The sequence below is a fragment of the Aquarana catesbeiana genome, linkage group LG01, assembly GCF_042186555.1.
Source record: "Aquarana catesbeiana isolate 2022-GZ linkage group LG01, ASM4218655v1, whole genome shotgun sequence".
NCBI lineage: Eukaryota > Metazoa > Chordata > Amphibia > Anura > Ranidae > Aquarana > Aquarana catesbeiana.
Genome location: NC_133324.1, coordinates 128,483,655 through 128,508,654, shown reverse-complemented (window position 1 = coordinate 128,508,654; position 25,000 = coordinate 128,483,655). Strand labels below are relative to the sequence as shown.

The 25,000-nt window shown below is 39.0% G+C and overlaps 1 protein-coding gene across 3 annotated transcripts in view; it reads right to left on the bottom strand.

The window, feature by feature from the left end:
• The window catches only part of HOMER1 (homer scaffold protein 1), a 164,073-nt gene that overhangs the window by 79,582 nt on the left and 59,491 nt on the right, over positions 1-25,000 (bottom strand). For all 3 annotated transcript variants that reach the window (XM_073623798.1, XM_073623784.1, XM_073623791.1), the window contains one exon: positions 22,383-22,525. In XM_073623798.1, coding sequence (XP_073479899.1) covers positions 22,383-22,525 — 143 coding nt within the window. The remainder of the gene's footprint in view (positions 1-22,382; positions 22,526-25,000) is intronic.

Here is a 25,000-nt window from a genome sequence, read left to right as displayed (position 1 = left end):
TAGATATCCCTCAGTACTCTGGTAAACCTTTTTTGTGTAACAAATGTTTATTTGTAAAACAAATATTTAGTATACTAAAAACATAGAATACAACAGTTTAAAGACTTTTAAAACCATTTCATCAGAATTTACCCCAATTCAATACAGACTTCATGAGCAAAGCTGAACCAACTGGTAGTAAGCCAGTAAAGAAGTTGGCTTCTTTTTATGAATAGACAGTAGTGAATCATCCAGTGTCTTCTTACAATCGTTTTATCAGTGTTGGTTGGTGTTAAGAAGGCCATACATGGGTCAGGTGAGGCTTCTACTTCCCAAATTCTGGCAGCCTGACATGCAACAAATTTGTCTACCTATGATGCTAACCTCCTATATTGCTCAGGATGAATGGTTGCACAGATTTGATCCTTTTAAAAGTTAACAGAGACTCATATGCATAGATGTCTCCAAAGACAATGCCTATGTGTATGGGCACATGAGCTGAAAGAACCTGGATATAAATGGTGGTTTATATAGGATTGGATAGACAGTTATTTTATATTGCAAAATGAACATTGGTATTTGTCAGAAATCTGCTTTGGATAAGAAAAAAACACCTTACCCTACTGTCATCATCCCTATACCACAGTAAGGATTCATACACACACACACACACACGATGTCTGTTCCAACCTTAAGAAGGGCACAAGCTTTACAGCCCGAATCTGTTGAACTGTAACAATATGCAATGTATTTGTATATGAATATACCTAAATAAATTGTTTTAAATGCAGCAATCCTTGGATCCGTTTCTATATGTGGCCGTTTGGGAAGGCCTGATTGCATGCACTGGAAGACTGCCATGGTGCCGTTTGCCTCACCTTGAAGAATATATATATATATATATATATATATATATATATATATATATATATATATATATAAATAAATGTGTGTATGTGTATGTGTGTATGTGTATATGTATGTGTGTATGTATGTGTGTATGTATGTGTGTATGTATGTGTGTATGTATGTGTGTATGTATGTGTGTGTGTGTGTGTATGTGTGTGTGTATGTGTGTGTGTGTGTGTGTGTGTATGTGTGTGTGTGTATGTGTGTGTGTGTATGACACAGTCATCCCTATGCACACAGGATGTACAAAACACTGCTTTTACAGACGTTAGAGTTTTTGTTTTTCAGCCTGTAAATGAACATAGAGTTTGTCTATGTGGCCATGCACATATAGGCATTTACTGGCATATTAGAAGAGGAACGGTTAGAAGCTGAAAAAAATGCTCCACCGGCGCATTCAGGAGCTTTTGGGCAGTAAAACTGTAAAACATCCCTAAACGCGTGTGAATGCATCTAAACGGCAGGCGCATTCTGTGCTTGAGCATTTATTCCAATGGCCAGAATAAATTATTATTTTGGTCAATGTAACAAATGAACACCCAAATGCTTGCGTAGCCTAACCACGTCTAATCAGACCTAAATGCCTGTGCAAATTGCAGTTTTAGGCACAGTTTTAAGCTGTTTGCAGGGGAAGAAAAAAAAAAAAAAAAAAAAAAAACACAAACACGCTCTGTGTGCATGGGGCCTAAATATAATACACAATAAAAATATATGTTTAATTATGCTTCGAAACAAGTATGAAAATGTTATAATGAATCTTAGGCAACAGCTGGAATATTAGGAAGTCCTTTTATCATTCAAAATGTTAAATTAAAAACTACTCCCATCCAGGTTTACCTTTTGAAATAAAAGAAGTCACTGCAGGAATGTACTACAATGATAATGTTTAATACTGTTCCAAACAGGACAGACAGAAAAATACTATTTAATTAGCACCAAAACACTAAATCAATTTGACCAGACGTGAAGAAAACAGACTAAACATTGTTTGCATAAATTAGGTTGGTATACATGCTCTATTCTAAGTACAAGAAAGTTAGAGAGCATAAGTACATAAGAAATAAAACAGTAGTTAACAAAATATATAAAGTGGGTCTTTGAAAAATTTCTTGCTCCTAGACATATAGAAAAATCCCAATTTTGCCAAAAGAAAAAGTATAAACAATTCTTCAGTGTCAAGCCTGGGAAAATATAGACTCTTCCACAAATCACCATCCATTCCTAAAGTAATTCCACAACCAAAAACTAGCTAGGTCTTAGAATCCAGGACTGCTGGCAAGAGTGGGAACTGAAGCTCATATCCGTTTTAAAATAACAAAATTATATTTGTAACAACAAATTATATTTGTAATAGATGTCATCTTCTTCATGATGCATTAGCCATTGTGGACTGTTTCCTCCCATGTCCAAAGGGAGGGGGGGGGTGATTTGGATTTATTGGAAGATGATGAAATGCATGTATTTGAAGGTCACAGAAAAATAAATCACTACCTTTGCTTAGAAACCCTGTGATACATTTGATTCTGAACTCCAGGCAGATATAAAAAGGCATTCATTTAGTTATTTATTCATTAATAAATCATTACATTTATATTTTAAATGCAGATGGTAAGTACCTGGATTTGACTTCAATTCAGGCTCCTAATTCTTTTTATTGGATCACTGAGCAAGGGAAACCCTGAGAGGCAATCAGATGAGCTGCATGACAATAGGACGAGAAAGCAGTGTGAGCAGAGGTAGGACTTCATTGGATGCTGCTCCATCATTGACCATTCACAGGCTTAGGCCAGGGAGGCAATGTAGGTCTCAAAGCAGAGCTCAATTTTCTTATATCTGTTGCGCAGCCTTTTTAATGTAAAAAGCTGCAGTCCAGGAATGATGACTAACTATATATGTATGTGTGTGTGTGTGTGTGTGTGTGTGTGTAGTTTTTTTTCATATTGCCAGCAGGGGAAGATTTTTGGAGGGTGGGAGGTTGTTAACAAAGCTGTAGTATAATAATGTGGTGTCACCCCCTTGGCTCTACAACAGGGCTGTGTAAATCTCAAAACGGAATGGATGGTCAAGTTATTAGTCTAAGGGACTAATACAATGAACTAAATGCTTCACACATGAGTTTCTTCTCACATGAGCAGTAGACTTAGCTGTAGAGCCTTAAAGGCTAACTCCACCTTTAGCAACATGTTAAACCCATATTTAGGGTGTATCATGTTGCTAAGCACCACCCCCTCCTTAATCTGAGACAAAATGCGAGGGTTCTTCTACTCCACAGCCAATGTAATGCAGCATACACACGGTCGGACTTTTCGACCGGACTGGTCCGACAAACCGAGTCCGGCGGACAACCTGTTCGTGTGTGGGCTTCATCGAACCTTCAGCGGACTTTTCCAGTCGAAAATCTGACGGACTTTAGATTTGGAACATGCTTCAAATCTTTACGTCGTAACTCCGCCGAACCCAGAAATCCGCTCGTCTGTATGCTAGTCCGACGGACAAAAACCGACGCTAGGGCAGCTATTGGCTACTGGCTATCAACTTCCTTATTTTAGTCCGGTGTACGTCATCACGTACGAATCCGTCGGACTTTGGTGTGATCGTGTGTAGGCAAGTCCAATCGTTAAAAAGTCAGTCGGAAGTCCGTCGGAAAAGTCAGTCGGCCCAGTCCGGTCGAAAAGTCTGACCGTGTGTACGCTGCATTACTTTTACACACAGCTGCGTCATTCAATCATCTGTGAATGAATAAATATGATGGACTTGTAGTTCTCAATGGAACATAGATGAGGTAATAAGTGCACTCGTAGACCACTGACACTTTCTCCAGCTCTCCAACTGAAAGCCCATACAGAGGTATGGGCAGAAAGCTGAAGGTAGAGTTTGCAGGAGCCTGACATTGTACCCATGATCCACAATGCCTTGCAGGATCCTGTGAAAAAAAAAAAAAACAAAAACACAGGGTTACTTACCGGTAACGTCTTTTCCAGAAAGATAGACCAGGAAGGAGTCACTCCAATGGTCCTCCTACCTGAGAATGGCTGGTGCCAGACGCACCTGCTATCACTGCAACCAGAGTCTCTGACTCAAACATAGTGGAGGATATCCTATAGTGGAGAGGGCCCGGAAAATGGTGGTCTGTCCATAATAACTTCAATCCTTCGGTGCCTCTGCATAAGCCCCTGGAAGTAGCGCACCAGCTCAGAGAACCCCCCCCCCCCCCAAAGTGACATCACCTGCCCTCCGGGTCTGAAACCAGAACTGCCCACACAGTATTGGCTGCAGCATGAATCTCCCCTACAGGAACAAGTCATCTCTTTCAGTCAAGACTCTCCCCAGACACAGAAGAAGGGGGCTGATACACGGACCTCCCCCCAAAGGGGGGAAACTGGTATAGCAACATGATGATAACTGCCTTAGTCCCCACCAAGAGGCAGACATTGAAGCAATACCAACAGTTGCTAGAGTAGGTCTCTTGTGAAACACAATTCACCCGCACTAGCTTACAGCCCCATTTTTTCCTGCAAAAATATGTGCATTTAATTTTTTTTTCTCTTAAAAGTGAACTTAGCCTTTAAGGGTGAAATACCTGCAAGATTTTCAAACAATTCATCATATTAACTAAAAGGTCTTGATCTTGAGCTGTAGTTCCTCATATTTAAAAGAGAAGTATGGGCTTGTTAAAAAAAGAAAAAAAAGCCACACAACTTTTTATATTCTTCTAGATGGATGAATAATCGATTCCATGCTGCATTTGTCCCCCATGGCTCTAAGGCCAGGTTCACATATGTGCTGCTGCGGTTTTGTGCCTGGGGTCCGGTGCGTTCCTGGTCACCGGTTCAGGTGTGAATCAGGTCCGAATTTTTGCCTGAATTTGCACCCGAATCAGACCCAAAGACGCACAGGACCCTTTTTGAATGAGGACCACAGCCGCCCCGGACATGTGTGAACCGGCTCCATTGAGAGTCGGTCACACTCGCCTGTCACAAATTGGATGTGGGGAAACCATTATTATTATTATTATACAGTATTTATATAGCGCCAACAGTTTACGTAGCGCTTTACAACTAGAGGGTAAACAGTACAAATACAATACAATTTGATACAGTAGGAAACCATCAATTCAATTTGCATATATGTGAACCCAGCCTAAGAATGAGGACCAAGTGATCAAACACAGCTGATTGCTCAGTTCTCAGCCTTCAGTGAACACAGAGTTAGACTTGCTGAGAGCCTGAGCCAGCTGCCAGTCCAGGCATCTGGGTGGATCCCGATCATATAAAATGCCATCATCTCTAGCATAGGGCAACCTCGAAAGTATAGCTGTCTAAGACAATGGTTTGCGTTTAATATATTCAGCAGGTAATTTAAATGGCAATTAACACCAAAAGCAGCATTTCCTTAAACATCTCTTCTGGTCACACACTGACTCCATACCATGCGTTTTTCATGCTTGTCAACAAGTCCAAATTCCCAGAACTAGCAAATCAGCAATAAATAAGTAGGCTTTGTACACACAAGTGTTTGGAGAGGCTACACTTGGTCTATTATGTCCCAAATTTCGCACACGAATGTTGGCAAGTTTGAAAAACCTGTATGCTCAAGCACCAAAATACAGAAGTCACAGGTACAACATGCCACTCAATATAGGCCAAATCATTGTCTGTACAAAACTGATGCATTAGAACATGGACAGACAAAAATACATTATTCCAAATTGCCAAGACTTCTGTGCTGCACAAGCTATTTTAACAACACATTTCACAAACTTATATAAAAATATATACTGTATGTAGTGTATATTGCTATCTAACTTGCATAACACATCAAAATTTAAATTTGGATTTATGTTTTAGCTTCCGCAGAAACAGGAAAATGCAACGCTGCACACACCTTTAAAATTTGCTGGACAACTCCTGTAATGTTGGCGATATATACACAATGGATTATCATGATCCCTTTCTGATGGTTTTGTGGCATGGTATTGAAAAGGAAAGTGATGAGACCGGCTGTAAAGTTCAGACTGTGTTTCACATAATCATGTTGTGCATTTGTGCTGCATCAAATGATATTTTCAAAAATCGTATTAATTTAAAACACACGAAAATTCATTGCATTATGATCAGCATTAAAGTAGTAAGTGTATATCATCCCACAAAAGTATTAGAAAGCAATCATTGGGGGTTATTTACGAAAGGTAAATTCACTTTGCACTGAAAGTGCACTTGGAAGTGCAGTCGTTCTAAATCTAAGGGGTAGATCTGAAATGAGTGGAAGCTCTGCTGATTTTATCATCCAATCATGTGCAAGCTAAAATGCTGTTTTTTACTTTCCTTGCATGTCCCCCTCAGATCTACAGTGACTTTACTTCCAAGTGTACTTTCAGTGCACTTGCAGTGTAAAGTGGATTTGCCTTTAGTAAATAACCCCCAATGTTTAATCAAATAAGATCAATAGGTGACAACATTACACATAATAAAGCAGAATTCAAGAAGCTTGAGGTCTGAAGTCGGGTTTATCTTTAGATGGAAACAGAACACTCCCATAATTTACTAAAGCAGAGGCAGGGCACATCTCTGCAGCATCCTACGCAGTGATGGGTCTGCCCCGTCCTCATGCAACACTAAGTAGGAGGCAGACAACAGATATAGATGGATGTTCTGTATGCTACACTGAAAATCCCTGATAAGCTGGTAATTGCTACACAATTTAAGATAATGGGACAATAGTCCAGCAACCAGCAAATATTCTGCTTGAGGGTAAGGAGGCGCACACGAGTCACCCATGCGACAGAGCCAAGCAGCACTGTGGCAAGGAAGACCATAGCCCTGTGTAAGCTTTTACTCTGGCATATTAAAATTTGGACAGTGCTTATCTTTCACTACTGGCAACTGAATGGAGCAGTTGGGAGCAAAAGAAAGGGTGAAGAATGTGAGGCTCTGAACCGGTTTCCTTGCCATGGGGGAGGTACAGAAACCCTTTAACTCCCCAGTACTACAATTGCTGGCCCTAAAATAAAAACAAGCACTGCCCCAAATGGCTATGACAGGGGTGGAGTGCAGCAAAGACAAGGGATCAAACACTCCCCTCTATCAAAAAGCTTGCAAGTGAACATTTATTTTATTCGTAAAGCAGCAAAAACAAGGTCTGACAAGTCAAGCCAAGTATTTCTGCAAATGTGGATGTTGATAGATCAGAATACTGGAACTCTAAATGAAGTTGATTTGCTGTACAGTGCATTTGTTATATATATATATATATATATATATATATATATATATATATATATAAAATCTCCAGTTCTGTCAGGTTGGATGGTAAACGTTGGTGGACAGCCATTTTTAGGTCTCCCCAGAGATGCTCAATTGGGTTTAAGTCAGGGCTCTGGCTGGGCCATTCAAGAACAGTCATGGAGTTGTTGTGCAGCCACTCCATTATTTTAGCTGTGTGCTTAGGGTCATTATCTTGTTGGAAGGTAAACTATGGCAGAGTGGCCCGACAGAAGCCTCTCCTCAGTGCAAGACACATGAAAGCCCACATGGAGTTTGCTAAAAAAAACACCCGAAGGACTCCAAGATGGTGAGAAATAAGATTCTCTGGTCTGATGAGACCAAGATAGAACTTTTTGGCCTTAATTCTAAGCGGTATGTGTGGAGAAAATCAGGCACTGCTCATCACCTGTCCAATACAGTCCCAACAGTGAAGCATGGTGGTGGTAGCATCATGCTGTGGAGGTGTTTTTCAGCTGCAGGGACAGGACGACTGGTTGCAATCGAGGGAAAGAAGAATGCGGCCAAGTACAGGGATATCCTGGACGAAAACCTTCTCCAGAGTGCTCAGGACCTCAGACTGGGCCAAAGGTTTACCTTCCAACAAGACAATGACCCTAAGCACACAGCTAAAATAACGAAGGAGTGGCTTCACAACAACTCCGTGACTGTTCTTGAATGGCCCAGCCAGAGCCCTGACTTAAACCCAATTGAGCATCTCTGGAGAGACCTAAAAATGGCTGTCCACCAATGTTTACCATCCAACCTGACAGAACTGGAGAGGATCTGCAAGGAGGAATGGCAGAGGATCCCCAAATCCAGGTGTGAAAAACTTGTTGCATCTTTCCCAAAAAGACTCATGGCTGTATTAGATCAAAAGGGTGCTTCTACTAAATACTGAGCAAAGGGTCTGAATACTTAGGACTAGGGTTGTCCCGATACCACTTTTTTAGGACCGAGTACAAGTACCGATACTTTCTTTCAAGTACTCGCCGATACCGATTACCGATACTTTTTTTTTAAATGTCACGTGACAGTGTTTTTTTTTTTTTTTTTTTAACAGTGCTTGCTTTTTTTTGGGGGGGGGGGGGAGGGAGTGAACGAGGTATGTGTGTTTTTTTTTTTTTTTTTATTTACAACTTTTATTTTTTACAATAATATTTTTTTTTATTCTTTATTGTTTTTTTTTTTTGTTTTTTTTTAATCAGCCCTTTTGGGGGGCTTTGGTGAGATATCAGGGGTCTTAACAGACCTCTGATATCTCCCCCTTGAGACAGAGAAAGAGACAGAGGATAGAGATTCCCCAGTCCCTTTCTCTGCAGCCTCAGCTGCACTGAGAATGAATGGAGAGAAGACAGCAGCTTCTCTCCATTCATAAACTGACACATCGTAACCACAGGAGATTACAATGTTTCAGTTATTGTGAATGGACAGAGTCAGCTGACTCTATCCATACACAAAGGAAGGAGGAGGGGGACGGAGGAACGGAGGGGGAGAACGGAGGGAGACAGATAAGGAGAGAGGAACGGAGGGGACAGATAAGGAGAGAGGAACGGAGGGGACAGATAAGGAGAGCAGAACGGAGGGGACAGATAAGGAGAGCAGAACGGAGGGGACAGATAAGGAGAGCAGAACGGAGGGGACAGATAAGGAGAGCAGAACGGAGGGGACAGATAAGGAGAGCAGAACGGAGGGGACAGATAAGGAGAGCAGAACGGAGGGGACAGATAAGGAGAGCAGAACGGAGGGGGACAGCGGAGAGGCACAGAGGAAAGGAGGGGGCACGGAGGAGGATGCAGTGACAGTCAGCGGTGAGCGATCACCGCTGTGTCACTAAAGCTGGTGAAAGCCGCTGGGGGAGAAGCTTGTAACTCCCCCACGCGCCGATCACAGCTGTCTTCCGGGTATCGGGGGAAGCATCGGGAGCATTTGCCCGAGTACAAGTACTCGGGCAAATGCTCGGTATCGGTGCCGATACCGATACTAGTATCGGTATCGGGACAACCCTACTTAGGACCATGTGATATTTCAGTTTTTCTTTAATAAATCTGCAAAAAATGTCAACAATTCGGTGTTTTTCTGTCAATATGGGGTGCTGTGTGTACATTAATGAGGAAAAAAATGAACTTAAATGATTTTAGCAAATGGCCAAATGGCTGCAATATAACAAAAAGTGAAACATTTAAGGGGGTCTGCATACTTTCCCTCCCCACTATATATATATATTTATATTTATATACTTATTTGCGTCAACCCATCAATTTCTGTTTTTGACATTACTAAGCAAATGGCGTACTTAAGTTTAGTACACAACAAAAACACCGACTTCCAACATCGCTGACGTACATTCTGAGATTGCAGTCCTACATTTCATAAGAGGTAGATCACTTATTTCATTACTAAGCAATGCTACTTGGATATAAGGAAGCTCAATGCTAAACTGTCACTGCAAGACCTGTGACCGGTTTTCCTTGGAATTACCAGACATTCTGGATGACACATGTAAAACTTTACTGCTGAATAAAGCAAAGCATTTGTGGGGCTTTCAGCTAGCTTTGTTGAAGTGTTTAAAGTACCATTCAACTCCAGTTTGTAAATGCTGATAACAGATCCTAATGGGCGTGTTGGTTGCCACTTTAACCACTTGCCGATCGCCTTCCTTATATATACTGCGGCAAGGCGGCTCAGCTGCGCAAACCGACGTACCTGTACATCAGTCCGTGCATGTGGTAGTGTGGGCCCGCGTGCCACGGGAGCTTGCCCGTGGGTCCGGCGGACTTGATGTCCTCCGGCCACATGCAATCATGGTGGATCCCCATTCTGACAAGGGACAATACTGAGATCTGCTGTTCCTAGTGATCAGGAACATCGATCTGTGTTGTCCCAGTAAGCCCATCCCCCACACAGTTAACCCCTTGTCGCCCCCCCAGTGTTAACCCCTTCCCTGTCAGTGTCATTTATACATTAATCAGTGCATTTTTTTTAGCACTGATCACTGTAATGTCTCTGGTCCCCAAAAATTGTCACTTGGGGTCAGATCACCGCCATTACCAGTAAAAACAATTTAAAAAATGAAAAGTCCCTAAATCTGATGCTATAACTTTTGCACAAACCAATTAATATATGCTTATTGTGCAAACCAATCAATATACGCTTATTGCGATTTTTTTACCAAAAATATGTGGAAGAATACATATTGGCCTAAACTGTTGAATATATATATATATATTTTTGGATATGTATTATAGCAGAAAGTAAAAAATATTTTTTTTCAAAATTGTCAGTCTTTTTTTGTTTAAAGCGCAAAAAATAAAAAACTGCAGAGGTGTTCAAATACCACCAAAAGAAAGCTCTATTTGTGGGAAAAAAAGGACATCAATTTTGTTTGGGTACAACGTCGCACGACCGCACAATTGTCAGTTAAAATAACGCAGTGCCGTATCACAAAAAATGGCCTGGTCATTAACACCTCTGGCATTATGATTATGTCAGATTTTTTTAATCTCAAAGCGGTACAATGTTTTGGATGGAAATTTGGCGTTTTATATTGTAGGCCTGTAGTTCTTAGTAATAACACACTTAAATCTGTCCAAACAAGAGTCTAGTTCACGGTATAATAAAGTTTGAAACACAAAATCATAAATTATAATATAATAAAAAACTATAAATTATAATAAATAATAATATAATAATACATTTTATTCAATAATGCAATCAAATCAAAAACACTGGAATTTGCTCAGTTGCAGAGCTGTAGCTGTTGTCACTTTCAGTGTCTGATGACAAATTTCCCCACTAATCACTATCGCTCAATTCTGCTGATTCAAATTTACTATCGCTGTTTTCTAACTAGTCTAAAACTGCTTTTAACATAGGAGGGACACTTTTTGGTTGCTATGGACATTCTCAAGTTTTCAGGCAGTATATATATATAATATAAAACTGCAGGCAGGGCAGTGGACAAAGCACTAGGGACAAAAGTGAGGTGAAATGATTTACTACAGTAATGTAATCTTACAGATTACAATGTACTGTATGTGTTATGTATTTTTCACTTTTTGAATTTGCTGCCGGGCTCCGTCCCCGTGCATTGTGACGCTCGCAGGGAACGGAGCCCTGAACAGTGTACAGAGCGGGGGGGGGGGACAGTGGAGGATCCTGGGGACAAGGTAAGTATGCTGTACATAGATCCTGCGATGCAATCCCGAGTGTGGCTCGGGGATACCGCTTTTGGTAGTGAAAATTCACCCCATGCCACACTCGGGAATACCGCCAGGAAGGTTAAGGGGGTAAATTCTTCCGGGGCTGAAGTGGTAAAGCAAGCTGCAAGAAGTGCTGAAGTCTGCTAGCAGCTTGTTTAAAGTGACAATCAGCACTCCCATTAGGATGTGTTCAAAATCTACAAACTGGAGCTGAATAGTATTTTAAAAGCTTCAACAAAGCTTGCGGCTTTAATCAAAGCTTTTTGTTTATACTGCTCTTAGGCAAGCTAAAGCCCGTGTGAAACAGGCCATATAGGTTCATAGATGAAAAAATAATAGTTTTAAAAATATTTAAATTCAAAGTCAGGCAACTATGAAATGCTGCATTCTAAAATTTTAATTCTCCTTTTCAGCCAGCTGGTAGAGCTCTAGGCTCCTCTTCTCATGCTTGTCAGTTTCTCAATACAATATAAAAACCTGATATTGTAACTGTATCCTATCCTGGCCTTTACACAGTACAGTAGTGTACAGGCATCTCCTGTACCTTTTGTCTCATTGTATAGTACAGAATACTGTGTACAATGTAGTTTAGCCTTACACCTGTGTCCTGTTTTTGCGGGCACAGTACAGTACGGGCATCTCCTGTACCCCACTGTCTCTATCTACACTACAGTGCACATTGTACAACAACATGCAGGTTACACCTGTAATCAAGAATGACATTAGAATAGTAATTAAAATAGACAGTGAATCGTGTAATTCTACAGGGTGACAACAGAGTCAAAATTAGGCCCACAGAATGCATTTAATAGCATTTTTAATGTAAAACAAGTGTTTAATTGATACAAAATTTCTGCTGCACACTACTGTGGCGGAGATCATTGAATTTTTATATGCTGTCATTTTAGTTCTGCTAGCTTCAAGTAGTAGAAATACCCTACCAATCTGTTTGTACAGCTCTGTATCTCAGTACAAGTTTGACATACATACTTGCCACTTCAGATGTAGAGTCTGATTGCGAAATGCACCAGTAGTTTCCATAGAAACATCCAAAATATTCCCTGGTATTTCTGAATCATTTTCAGAAAAGCTTTTAGATTTTGTAAAATAAAAGGCGAAGTTCACCCATAAATACTTCTTGTCGGTTGTTGAATCTGTACCGGTTTGCCTCATATCTCTTGGTGACCGCCTATGGTTTGATTCTCCTTTTCCTGAGGCCCTAGCCCTGCCCACATTCCATGGCCAGTATAAAGCCAAGCAAAGGGTCTACAGACTACAAAGTAAAATCAATGGGGAATTCAACACCAAGGGTTGGAACGCCCATACTGTAATTGCGGAGGAACGTGAGCGGAGCTGTAAACTCAAATTCAAAAGGTCTTGCTAACAAATTCATATAAGATACAAGAAGCCTTTTAGCATTTCATTTTGGATAGAGTGAGCCTTTAAGTTGACAATCGCAGAAGTCACTGTTGTATAGAAAAGCATTCAGTCATAAACCCAGTTAAATATCTATAAACACATAAAACATTTTATATAAATAGAATATTAAAGTGTATGTATTGCTCAGTAGGGAAGGCTAAAACTTGTGCTGTCTGTGTACCATTGGGGAAATTTGCATTCTCTTCCTGTCCCAGAGGAGCAACAGGAAACTGGAGGAAATTTCCCAAAGAGAAATGAATTCCTATGCAATGCCTCATTCACACGGCTATCAAAAAAATGCATTAACAACTGTTTTTTTTATTTACAGATCTGAATGCAGCTTTATTGTTTTTAATGGAGACATTCACACAGATGCTTAAAAATGCATGGCCTTTAACCACTTCCACTGCATGGTCTATGTCTATTTGCACTATGGTATTTTCATGTTTTTTGTTTTTTTTTTAATGGAATTTGCTATTTTTGTATCTTTTGCCTTTTGTACTTTAATACATTTGGTATTACTCTACATTTTGTATGTCATCTAAAACTTTATTAAAAAAGAACTTTTGAAATAAATGCACTACCTTCATATCCATAACACAGCATCCAAAAATTGGCATCTGAGGATATGCATATAGCATTAAAAAAAAAGTTTCTGGATCTATTTACTGATCATTATGCAGGAACTTATGTTCCTTGCCTTAATGATCAGTAAGGCGTGTGAATGAGGCCTTAGTTAGTCATCCCCTTACCACTCCCCAAACTTTTGCATTTCCCCTCACCTTTTTGCTAGAAGACAATGGTCACCAGTATAAATACAGCGTTGATCCGAATAAAACTTGAAAAAAGGGTCTAACCTTCCCCACTCTATCAAAAACTAAATTAAAAAAAAAATGCCTAGAGACACACGTCAAAATCACTTGTACAACAAAATACAAAATTCCACTATATATTCAACCACAAAAACTATTTTTAAAAAATAAAAACAAGTCAGTCAATATTTACAAAGATTTGCATTAACTTAAAACAATGTAATTCTGGGTATACTGTAAAACCTGGTCCTGCATTGTCATGCTACAAAGACATTATACATTACCGTATTTAAAATATATCTAAAGAAAAAGTATAAAATATAAAAAGGCCACATACGGGCTTCAATAAGACATCACAAAGTAAAGGAATAGAGAGCAGTCACATTTTAGTATACTGTAGTCATCCAAGTAAACTAAAGTAGTATGGACTGCTTTGGGATAAGGTATTTTGCACACTAACACAATCCCTGGCTTTTGTATAAAAGTAAAGCACACAGTAACCTTTTAAAAAAACAGAAGTGTTTTTCAATAAGGATCATTTTTTTTTTTAAATTACACTCTATGGTAAAAGGAAAGGAAGGCTGATTAACACAACATGCAACACATGAACTCTATTAAAGTATATATATAATCAAACTGGAAACCATTGGAAGCAGCAGATTATGCATAGAGTACTAAATGCAAAACTTTAAATTCAAACAATATATATAGATCAAAAATATTAAAGTTACTTTAAAGACACCTGGCATCAAGAAAGAAAATTGCTTCATAATGCTGCAGCTTTAATACAGGGCACTAGAAACAACAAAGACTTGAGATCTAGCCATTTAACAGTTTAATAGCTTTAAAAAATTCTCCCTTTCTTATCACCATGTCTCATGGGCTTGCACATGCATTTCTGCAGTTTGTACTGAAAGTGGACATTCGGTCCCAAAAAAGAGTGTTTCCCATCCTCTGCAAAATATTAAATTCCCCCTTTTTTTCCTTGTTAACATTTTTGTTTCTATTTATTTTACTGAATGACATATACCTGCTCCTGCAGATTCCTAGGATATACTCACCATTTATCCCAGGAGGCTGCAGGAATAGAAACTCACAGAGGCTGATGGACAGACTGATGATGTTAGAAGGAAAGATGGTGGCATAGGACCTGACCTGCAGCAGCTGAGCAGTGGATCTCACCTGGATTTGCTGGGCAGGTGAGTATCTGAATTATGAACAATGCTACATAACATAAGAGAGGGGGGGGGGGCAAAAGGGGGTTGGGTTATTTTCAGCCCACTCTGGCCTCATGATCTCTGTGTTAGCCAGTTCCACTACAGGGGAAAAGAGTGCTCGACATTGGCTGGTTAAGCCTGGGAGTGGTGACATCACCCATAGGCTCCTATGGCTCATCTATTATCAGCGCTCCCTCCTCTCCCATGCAGCTGATGCTGGCTGACATGGGTGCTAGGTCACATGATCGGACCAGAGCAGGCTGAAAATACACAAGTATAAAGCCATGGCCAAAAGTTTTGAGAATGACACAAATATTAATTGTTTACAAAGTCTGCTTCCTCAGTTTTTTATTATGGTAAATTGCATATACTCCAGAATGTTATGACGAGTGATCAACTGAATTGCAATTATTTAAAAAGTCTCTCTTTGCCATGGAAATGAACTTAATCCCATAAAAAACATTTCCACTGCAATTGTGAAGGCTTCAAGGCGCCCAAGAAAGTACAGCAAGCCCCAGGACCATCTCCTACAGTTGATTCAGCTGCAGGATCAGGGCACCACCAGTGCAGAGCTTGCTCAGTAATGGCAGCAGGAAGGTGTGAGTACATCTCCACCCACAGTAAGGAGAAAACTTTGAGGATGGGCTGGTGTCAAGAAGAACAGCTAAGCCACTTCTCTTCAGGAAAATCAGAGACAGACCGATATTCTGCAAAAGCTACAGGGATTGGACTGGGGTAAAGTAATTTTCCCTTATGAATCCCCTTTCCGATTGTTTGGGCATTCAGAAAATACCTTGTCCAGAGAAGAAAAGGCGAGCGCTACCATCAGTCCTGTGTCATGCCAACAGTAAAGCATACTGAGACCAGTCATGTGTGGGGTTGCTTCTTAGCCAAAGGAGTGGGCTAACTCACAATTTTGCCCAAGAACACAGCCATGAATAAAGAATGGTACAAAAACATCCTCCAAGAGCAACTTCTCCTAACCATCTAAGAACAGGTTGGTGACGAAAAATGCCTTTTCCAGAATGATGGAGTACCTTGGCGTAAAGCAAAAGTAAAAAAAAAAAAAAAAAAAAAATGGCTTAGGGAACAAAACATTAAAATTTTGGGTCTATGGCCAGGAAACTCCCCAGATCTTAATCCCATTGAGAAGTGATTGTCAATCCTCAAGAGGCGGGTGAACCCCCCCCCCCCCAAATTCTGACAAACTCCATGCATTGATTATGCAAAAATAGTCTGCCATCAGTCAGGGTGTGGCCGAGAAGTTGATTGACAGCATGCCAGGGCGAATTACAGAGGTCTTCAGAAAGACGGATCAACACTGCAAATATTGACTCTTTGCATAAACTTCATGTAATTGTCAACAAAATCCTTTGAAACTTATGAAATGCTTGTAATTATACTTCAGTATACCATAGTAAAATCTGACAAAAAGATCTAAATACACTGAAGCAGAAGACTTTGTGTAAATTAATATTTGTGCCATTGTCAAAACTTTTGGCCACGGCTGTGTATATTTATATGTAAATATATATATATTTACATATATTTTATTTATATATATTTCCTGCAAAGGTTAGCCAGAATAGGTGTTTGGAGGGGGAAGAAGTGCTTTTAAGATTAGTTAGGTGAAACCTAAATTCTGGAAATGATTTTAAATCCAACAGTTTAAATTCCATGTCAGGAGAAGAATGGAGGGGAAGGAAAAATGGACTGTCAATGGCTCACTCATTACAACTGTGTAGGGCAGTGGTGGTCAACTTAATAAACATAATAAACTCAAAAGTGCCCCCTCCCCTCAACATGTCCAAAGGGTTGACCAATAGCTATGTTTTTGTAAATTTGCAAAAACACCAGGGAAAGGTGGCCAGGGAAAGGTATGTGTGGTGTAATAAACAAACCTGCAAACTGTTGTTGCTCCTGAACCAACAAGCCAGAGGCTTGGTTTAGCCACACACTGAGCACTGATGGGCCACATGTTGGGCACAGGGGTGTGGAGCAAACAATGGAGAGAGAGAGAGAGATACAAATCTGACAGCCATTGTAGATTTTTCCAACTTTGCTAAAGGATAGCATTTTTATTTGTGTCTGTATTGCTGTTGGGCAGGTTACCTTACTTCCAGTCTGGTGAAAGTGTAGTCAGCATAACATAAATATGGGAAAAATTCTAAAGGTGCACCGGAGAGCAGAAAACCTGAAAGGGGTTCCAACCCCTCCCTACTCTATAAAAAAAAATAAAAATAAAAAAAAGCTTTGGCTTGACATGCACTTTGCACTATAGCCACATAAGTTAAAGTGCATCGACAGCCAACTATTTTTTGTAGTTTTGATTAAGAGTTTGAAAGGATTAGAATCCATGCCATGTTTTGATTGCAATCTGTCACGAATGGGAAAATTAATCTGCTTTATGACAAAAAGGAAAATCCTAAATTTTGAATTGTCATTGGAGCATGAATAAAAGGTGTGACCAATGATGACACTTGGTCCAGTGACAACTGGAGATATTTTTTACTTTAGTGAAATTTCTGCTCACTTCCTCTCAATGGGAAAGGGAGTTCATGTAAATCTCCCCAATGGGAAACAGGTGACGGGGTTTTATCTATTCCCTACTCTATCCAAAACAGTCCTGCAGTTGACCTGCTTCTGATTTGCATTTGAACTGCTTCATGCTGCTTTTGAATCCCTATAGACTTCTATGAGCGGAGATCACCGTGGACATAAACAAAAGCCTAAAATTTCAGTAATGATTAAAAAAAGCCTTTAACTTTATCTTTCTAGGATTAGTGTGAACTTTCCAGCTTTGCAGCAATATCATTACTACTGTTGTCATGGTGATAGAGCTCTGCAGAAAATACATATATATATATATATATAAAACATTTTTTTTTTTTTTTAATCAGGCGTATTGAAAACACACCTGTACTGAACAATGAAAAGGATCAGTTGAAGAATATAAAGGAAGGTAGATGCTGTGTGCTGGGTTCATCCAGTGTTTAGGGTATTTTCTAAGCATCCCATTTAAGGCCTATTCTAGTCCTGTAAGCTTTTCCAGTTACAAAAGTGACTCAGCCATGATAGATTGTAAATTTCATTCAATATGAAGGACTCAACAGCATTTGGCTTCTGAAAATTTGTTTGGTTGTTTCAGAAACAAAAATATTGCCTTGGGACCTTACAGCAGTACCTGTCCAAAACTGAAGTGTTTTGGGTGGGCTGAGCATTTAAGTAGACGAATACATGGATTTAAGTTATTCCTGCATTTAAAGCAGGGGTCTCAAATTGGCGGCCCCCCAGCTGTTGTGAAACTACATGTCCCATGAGGCATTGCAAGACTGACAGTTACAAGCATGACTCTCACAGGCAGAGACATGATAGGACTTGGATGGGTTTTGCAACAGCTGGAGGGCCGCCAGTTTGAGACCCCTGATTTAAAGTATGTTAAGAAAAAAAAAAAACATTCAGTATATATAAAATACATTAAACATTTGACTTAAATGGATTATTAAGATTTTATACATCAAAATTGCAAAACTTCTGCGACCACAAAAAATATATAGTAAAAATACCTTTAACAAGTCAATAGTAGATTACAAAGTTTTGCATAACTATATAGTACAAAATACAATTTTGCAGATACTTTAAAACCTTTTCCTGCATAGTCATGCTACAAAGATAGAATTTATTCAGCAACAAGAAAAACTCCAATGTTTTGAGTAATTTGGAATATCACCATAACAAACACCAAAGTCTTCTTGAACCTACAGCGTTTATAGAGGTCATAAGCAAAAGGATGGGGCTTAGAAATATGGATACAGAGCTGAGGTAGAGTAGGCTTAATTGATGTGGAATATACAACTTAGTGTTAGAACTCTTTCCATATAGGCTAAAACCATCATCCTCCTTCCTTATGGTATATCTAAGACCATTTTTTTCATTTGATTAGAGCAGGGAATGGTTACAACCCTGTCTTTTTTGCCACCTGTGTCCCATTGGAGGAGATTTCCTTTCACTTCTTGCCCTGTAGACGCAACAAGAATAAAGAGGAAAATCTCTCGTGTGTGAGAATTCCCCTCTTAGATGGTTGTTACTGGAACAAGTGTCACCACTGGAAGACTTCCCCCCTTACTTCTGTTCAGGAGAGGACTCAAAATTTTGGATTTCCTCTCAGGTTCAATCTGTGTGGCAGTGATCACCAAGACAAATAAAAAGGGGGTGAATTTCACGAGGACACAGCTAGCATTAAAAACGTCACATGGGTTCTAACCCTTCTCTACTAAATCTTTGAAAATACCTTTAGAGAAACTAAGTTGATACAAACAGCCATAAGCAAAGTGCAATACCCAAAAACAACCAATCAGATTAAAATTTTACTTCAGTCACACCAGTAATAAGTAAATCCTGATCGGATGTTATGAGATAGCGCTTTTCATATTGATCTTCATCCTATTAAATAAGCATGTTTAGCTAATGGCTAACCTTACTAATTATAGGAAAGTCAATAAACAACAACAGCTATGACATGCAGATGGAAGCTTCCAAGGAAAACTATATACTTCCACCAATGTGAGTACTTATAGGGAAAGTTCCAACACACAAAAAACACATTAGGATCCCAAACACTCATATGAATGAATGTTGTATTAACAAAATCAAGTGAGCACTGAGATACTGTTACTCAGTAAAATAATAAAAACACATCAACCTATCAACTCTATGTTTGAATAGTATAACCCAGCAGATTGACCCCATTACGGCCTTTATACTGCCCCTTTAGTCTTCTCTCGTCTTGCACCAATTCACTTTTGAAAACAAAAAACAAAATTGTCAGGTGATGTAATTTACCTCACTCGTATGCAATTTACCTGCTATGCCCCTTTCTGCATTCAATTTGTGAAAACTTTTATACCCCTTCCTGCATTCAATATGTGAAAACACTGGCATCAACTATCAGTCACTGCGGTTTAAACAGTAACTGAAGAGACTTAAAGGGTTCCTCCACAAACTTTTTGGCAACAGGATTGATATAAGGTTTCTTCCATGTTGGTTACCAGCTCTGCATTTCACCCCCTTTACCAGTTAGTCTACATGGAGTTGTTTGGAATCAAATTGTTTTGGAGATCTCACTCTAAAATAACTAACTCTAAATCTGCCATCTGAAATGTTCTGAAGGCCAAAATGTTGCAAAACTGCAGCATTGTAGTATAAAATGGCACAGCCTAGAGCAAATGACAAGGGGATTCTGGGCCATGGCATGGTACCTGTATTAAACATCTTTTATTTCGTGTGACATTTCCTTTATGCTGAGCAGGGTAGATGCACTAGAACCAAGGAATGTCTGAACGGAGAAGTGCAGGCTCACGGGTATGCATATGAGGATTGGGTGGCAGTTGGAGAAGACTACAATAAACATTACAATAATACAAACTGCTGGGAAGATACCTATAGGAAATGGGAGCTACAACACGGTGGGCAAAGTCAGGTGTAATTTTTTAGGTTTAGGGTTTTCTCAGATTTGTCCAATCATGCACTAGATAACAAAAAAAAATGAAGATCTGTTAGCAGCAAGCAGTTTTTTAATGTAACTGAAAAAATACGTTGCATTTAAGAGATGATTTAGAGCAGCCTTTTTCAACCAGGGTGCCCAGGCACCCTGGGGTGCCTTGAAGTTTCTTCAGGGGTGCCTTGGCAAAATGCCTAAAAATTGATCATAAAAATTGTTAACAAGCCAGCAGGTGGATCAAGCCTGCACTTTAGTTACACAAAGCTACAGGTTTTCATTATACATCATTATGATTTTCTAGACACTAGCATCCTAACAACCAATGATGTCATCAGTTGATAAGGAGGATGTCTGTTGCCTACACAGCATCCATGTTTGACCCTCCTGTGCCCCTCAGCATTGGGGTCACATTAGCTGACTGATGGAGAGAGATTGAAGGAGAAGAGAAACATTGGAAAACTAGTCAGTACCAGTGTGCAACAGTGTATTTGCTTTGAAAGAATAAATCACATCTAACGTTGGGTGTCCTATGGGTGGATGTTGCTGCATTATGTAAAACTAATAAAACATTTTAGAATGGGGTGCTTCGAGCCTGTCCATAATTTTAAAGGGTGCCTTGACTGAAAAAGGTTGAGAAACACGGATTTAGAGGGTAGCCCTTAAATCTAAAGGCAAAAGCTAATATGTTATTGCGGTTTACCAGTTTTTACATGTGATGGCTACATTAATTTTTTCTTCAGACTTTTATCCCCCCTTTATTTTCACCTGGTGATCTGGCCAGTAAGTCTATTATTTGAAAGCTTCCTTTAACAGGCCAAGATTGTCAAGACCTTTACCACTGAAAGGGGTACATAAAATGGTCAGATTTTAGGAGTTCAGTTTCAATTTGTTAGTCACGTTTATATAAATCTGCTAGTGTATCTAATTCTACCCTCAAATGCTGCTGTCCATGTGTCTCTGCACTGCTCCTCCATACAGTGAAGCCATACTAAGACTTTCGGAAGTGTGTGACTGGCTAGATCAACAGATGAAAACAAAGGAAATTGAAAAAAAGAAAAAAAAAAAAAAAAAGAAAAAAAGAACACAAATGCTGCCATCACATTTAGGCATTGGTAACCCAATATATATTAAATGTATGCTTTTGGATTTAGATACACTTTAAATGGAGGAAACTCAGATTACATCTAATGGAAAAGACTTCAAGTCATTTACATATGTGTATTGAAGAGTAACATTATTTGACTGTGTGGAGAAAGACTTTAAGTATTTTCTATCAATCATTATGATTACTGGATGACCAGTATCTGGAGCGCAAGCCAGGAAGAGGCAGAATTAGGAGAGATAGCATTCCCTATGCTTTAAAGTATATCTAAAGCCAAAACCTTTTTTTATATTTCATAGAGTAGGAAATGGTTAACCCCCTACCCCACTTTTCTTTTTGGGGGGGATTTCTCTTTACTTCCTATCCTGAATATAAATGGGGAGCTAGTAGAAGTCTCTCTCTCTCTTAGTTGTCACCAAAACTACTTTTCCCATTTTGGTGGTAGCCAAAAAATGTTTGATTGTCCCATCATTTTCTGACAATGCTCACCAGGACATGAGTGAGTTTTCTCAGTGGGGACAAACAGTAGTTAAAAAAAAAAAAAAAAAAAAAACAACAAAAAAAAAAAAAAGAAACAGTGGTTTTTGACACTTTCACAAACTAAACAAAGTTTTGGCTTTGGGTATACTTTAAGACAACGATGTCTGATACAAGTTACTCATTTAGCCTTGCGAGAATAATAGGTAATTAGAATTATGCTATGCGAGCAGATTACTGAACGGTTACAATAAACTGCTGATACATATTGGCAGGTCTTTAGCAAATAACCATCCTCCATGTAATGACCTGTGGGTCCTTGCAAACAAGTAAAAATACTGCATAGCATTTGCAATAGTGAGAAGATGCAGAAAACCTTCTACTGTACATTATTCAGTCGTCTTCATTAGACAAACTCTTGCAGGATCATTGAATGCAATTAACGCATAGAACACAAGTCACAGATACACTTCAGTTAATCAGGATTTGTGAACTGAATTGGTACCTATGTGTAAATGGCAATGCATTCTGCGTAGGTTCAGCCCTTGGTTCAAAATTTTGCGTCACTTCTGGGGGTGTTCTTTCATCATCTGTCCCATTGATGCTTTCTGGCGTTAAAGGAGACTGGATATCCCCTCCAGCAGACTCCTTAAATGAAATACAAAAAAATTACTGCTAGAAAAGGCATTGACTATACTCTATACAATCAATGTAATCTAAGATTAAAAATAAAAACCAAAAGAGTGCTTTACAAAGTATGTAAATCTATTCATATAAGAAAATATTTTAAACAGTTTGCAATAGGGCATTTGAGAAAATTTACTGCAGATCAGCTTAAGTTAATAGATATGAATATGATTTAGTAATTTCAGAGGACTTTTACCCTCTGTATGGAAGCTGTGGTCTCTCAGAGGTCTTACACACTCCCTCCTGAGTAAGGACAAAAGCTTTCTGATCAGCAGGGAGTAGGAGTGTTGCTGATTGCAGAGCTATAGGTTTGACATAGCAGGAGGTGTATTGGACCTCTGAAGAAACAAGTCTCCACACAGATTGCAGGGTGGTCTCTGCAGCATGCTGGCAGGAGACAGACTTTTCTGCTCATGCTGTGGCTGCTTTCTAAAGAAATGAACTGCAAGACATTGAACACCTTTTGTTTTTATACACCTGGAATGAATTTAGGGTGTTTAAACTGAAAGTTCAGTTTGGGCTTTAGGATTCTTAAAGTAAATCTAAACACCTAAGCCTGGTACACACTACCAGTTTTTTTTTTTAGTTTAACCCAGTGGGTTAAAAAAAAAAAAAAAAAAAAAAAAAGACAGCTCAGGTTGGAAGCACTTGCTTTGTCATCCACCGCATTGCTCTGAAACAGATTCCTGATAGTGACAACAATGGACTATGACTGTGTAATGTGTCAGTATGGCCAATTGTAGTCTCAATCGGGGAAGTTTGTAACAAAGTCTCGTTGGGAGACAGTGTTCACCCCATAACAATAAATGCCTGAACAGGGACCTCCATGGCAGGATTACAAGGTTTTAATGAAAGCTACATTAAAAAAAAATAGAAGATAAAAAGAGAAGATAAATAAATAAATGAGAAAATTGATAGAGAAAAAATGATAAAAATGCAGCTTTTTGAATTACACTAACATGTTAAAGCCTATATGATATTTTATCAATTTGGTTTATCTCTGCTTTAACCTGTCACAAACTTTAAACATTTAAATTAGGCATGTGGTGAAGAATAATCCTAGTTACTGGTTACCTTTGGTGAAAACCACCCGTCAAAACAATCAGTAGATCCAGAAACCTAATTCTGTTTAAGTTGCATGCAAATGTCCACTCCACTGTAAAGAAAAGGCAAGACTGTCCCCCATTCCCCAGAGCCCCCCATTGGTGCTTTAATGTGATGGATTGCCTCACCTGTCAATAGGGAAATGTAGAAAGGGAGTTAGAACGGTGACAACTTTTACAGGAAAAAAATGGAGAATTTAATATATTACTGGCAACCTATAGTCAGGTCCAAAAATATTACTTTTGGTCCCTTAAAAAGTGTGAGGCACATATACAAACTGTTGTAATTCCTACACCGTTCACCAGGTTTGGATGTAAATACCCTTAAATTAAAGCTGAAAATTTGCAGTTAAAGCACATCTTGTTCATTTCATTTCAAATCCATTGTGGTGGTGTATAGAGCCAAAAAGATTAGAATTGTGTCAATGTCTCAATATTTATGGACCTGACTGTGTATCACAAATCTACTGATCATTTTTCAATGTAGTTTTCACTAAATGTAACCTTTGTGTATGTAATGTTTTATTACAGGCTCAATTTAAACTGCCCAGGATTTCTTCAAATCAGAACTCTAGTTTGAAAAATTAGCAATCCAGGAAAATATAAAAAAACAGCTCTTCCTGCAATACACACCTTTTCTCCAGGGCTTTCCCTATATGCCACTGGTCCACTTTCTGGTTGAATGACAGCCAGCTTGTGAGCCAAAGCTGTCATTGATATACCTCTTGGGGGTGCATCACCATGTTGGCCTTGGCCTGGGCTCACAATAAAATACCACAGAGATCAGTGTTAATATCTAATGTTACCACCTCCTTCTGCGGTATTAAAGACCATGCACTGGGTGGTAGTAAGACGAGGACCCAAGGATGTCATAGGAATGGCCGAAAAACTGTACAGTTAACGTTAGTTTAAATTATGTATATTTGTTTTTTTTAATGTGTGGAAGAGGGATAGAAGATCTGCTTCAAATGCAGGGGCATGAATCAAACTAGTATACTTTATGAATGTGGATTTTAAGATATTAATAGCATACTTTTTTCATAAGTAAATTTTTAGGGGAAAAAGCACCCATTTAGCAACTCTGGATACAACTAGAAGTCTGCATTATACAGTACACAGCCAAATTTACATGGAATACTGGGATGTATTAAAGCAGATACTCTTTGAATGATTTAAATGATTTACACAACTGGGGCACAAAACATTTTTTTTATCTACTTGATATATTACTAAATCATATTCACATACCCAGCTAGTAAAAAAAGATTTAAACCTCAAAATTCACAAATGACCTGAATGCAGAAATTAAAAGCAAAAAAAAAAAAAAAGCAAC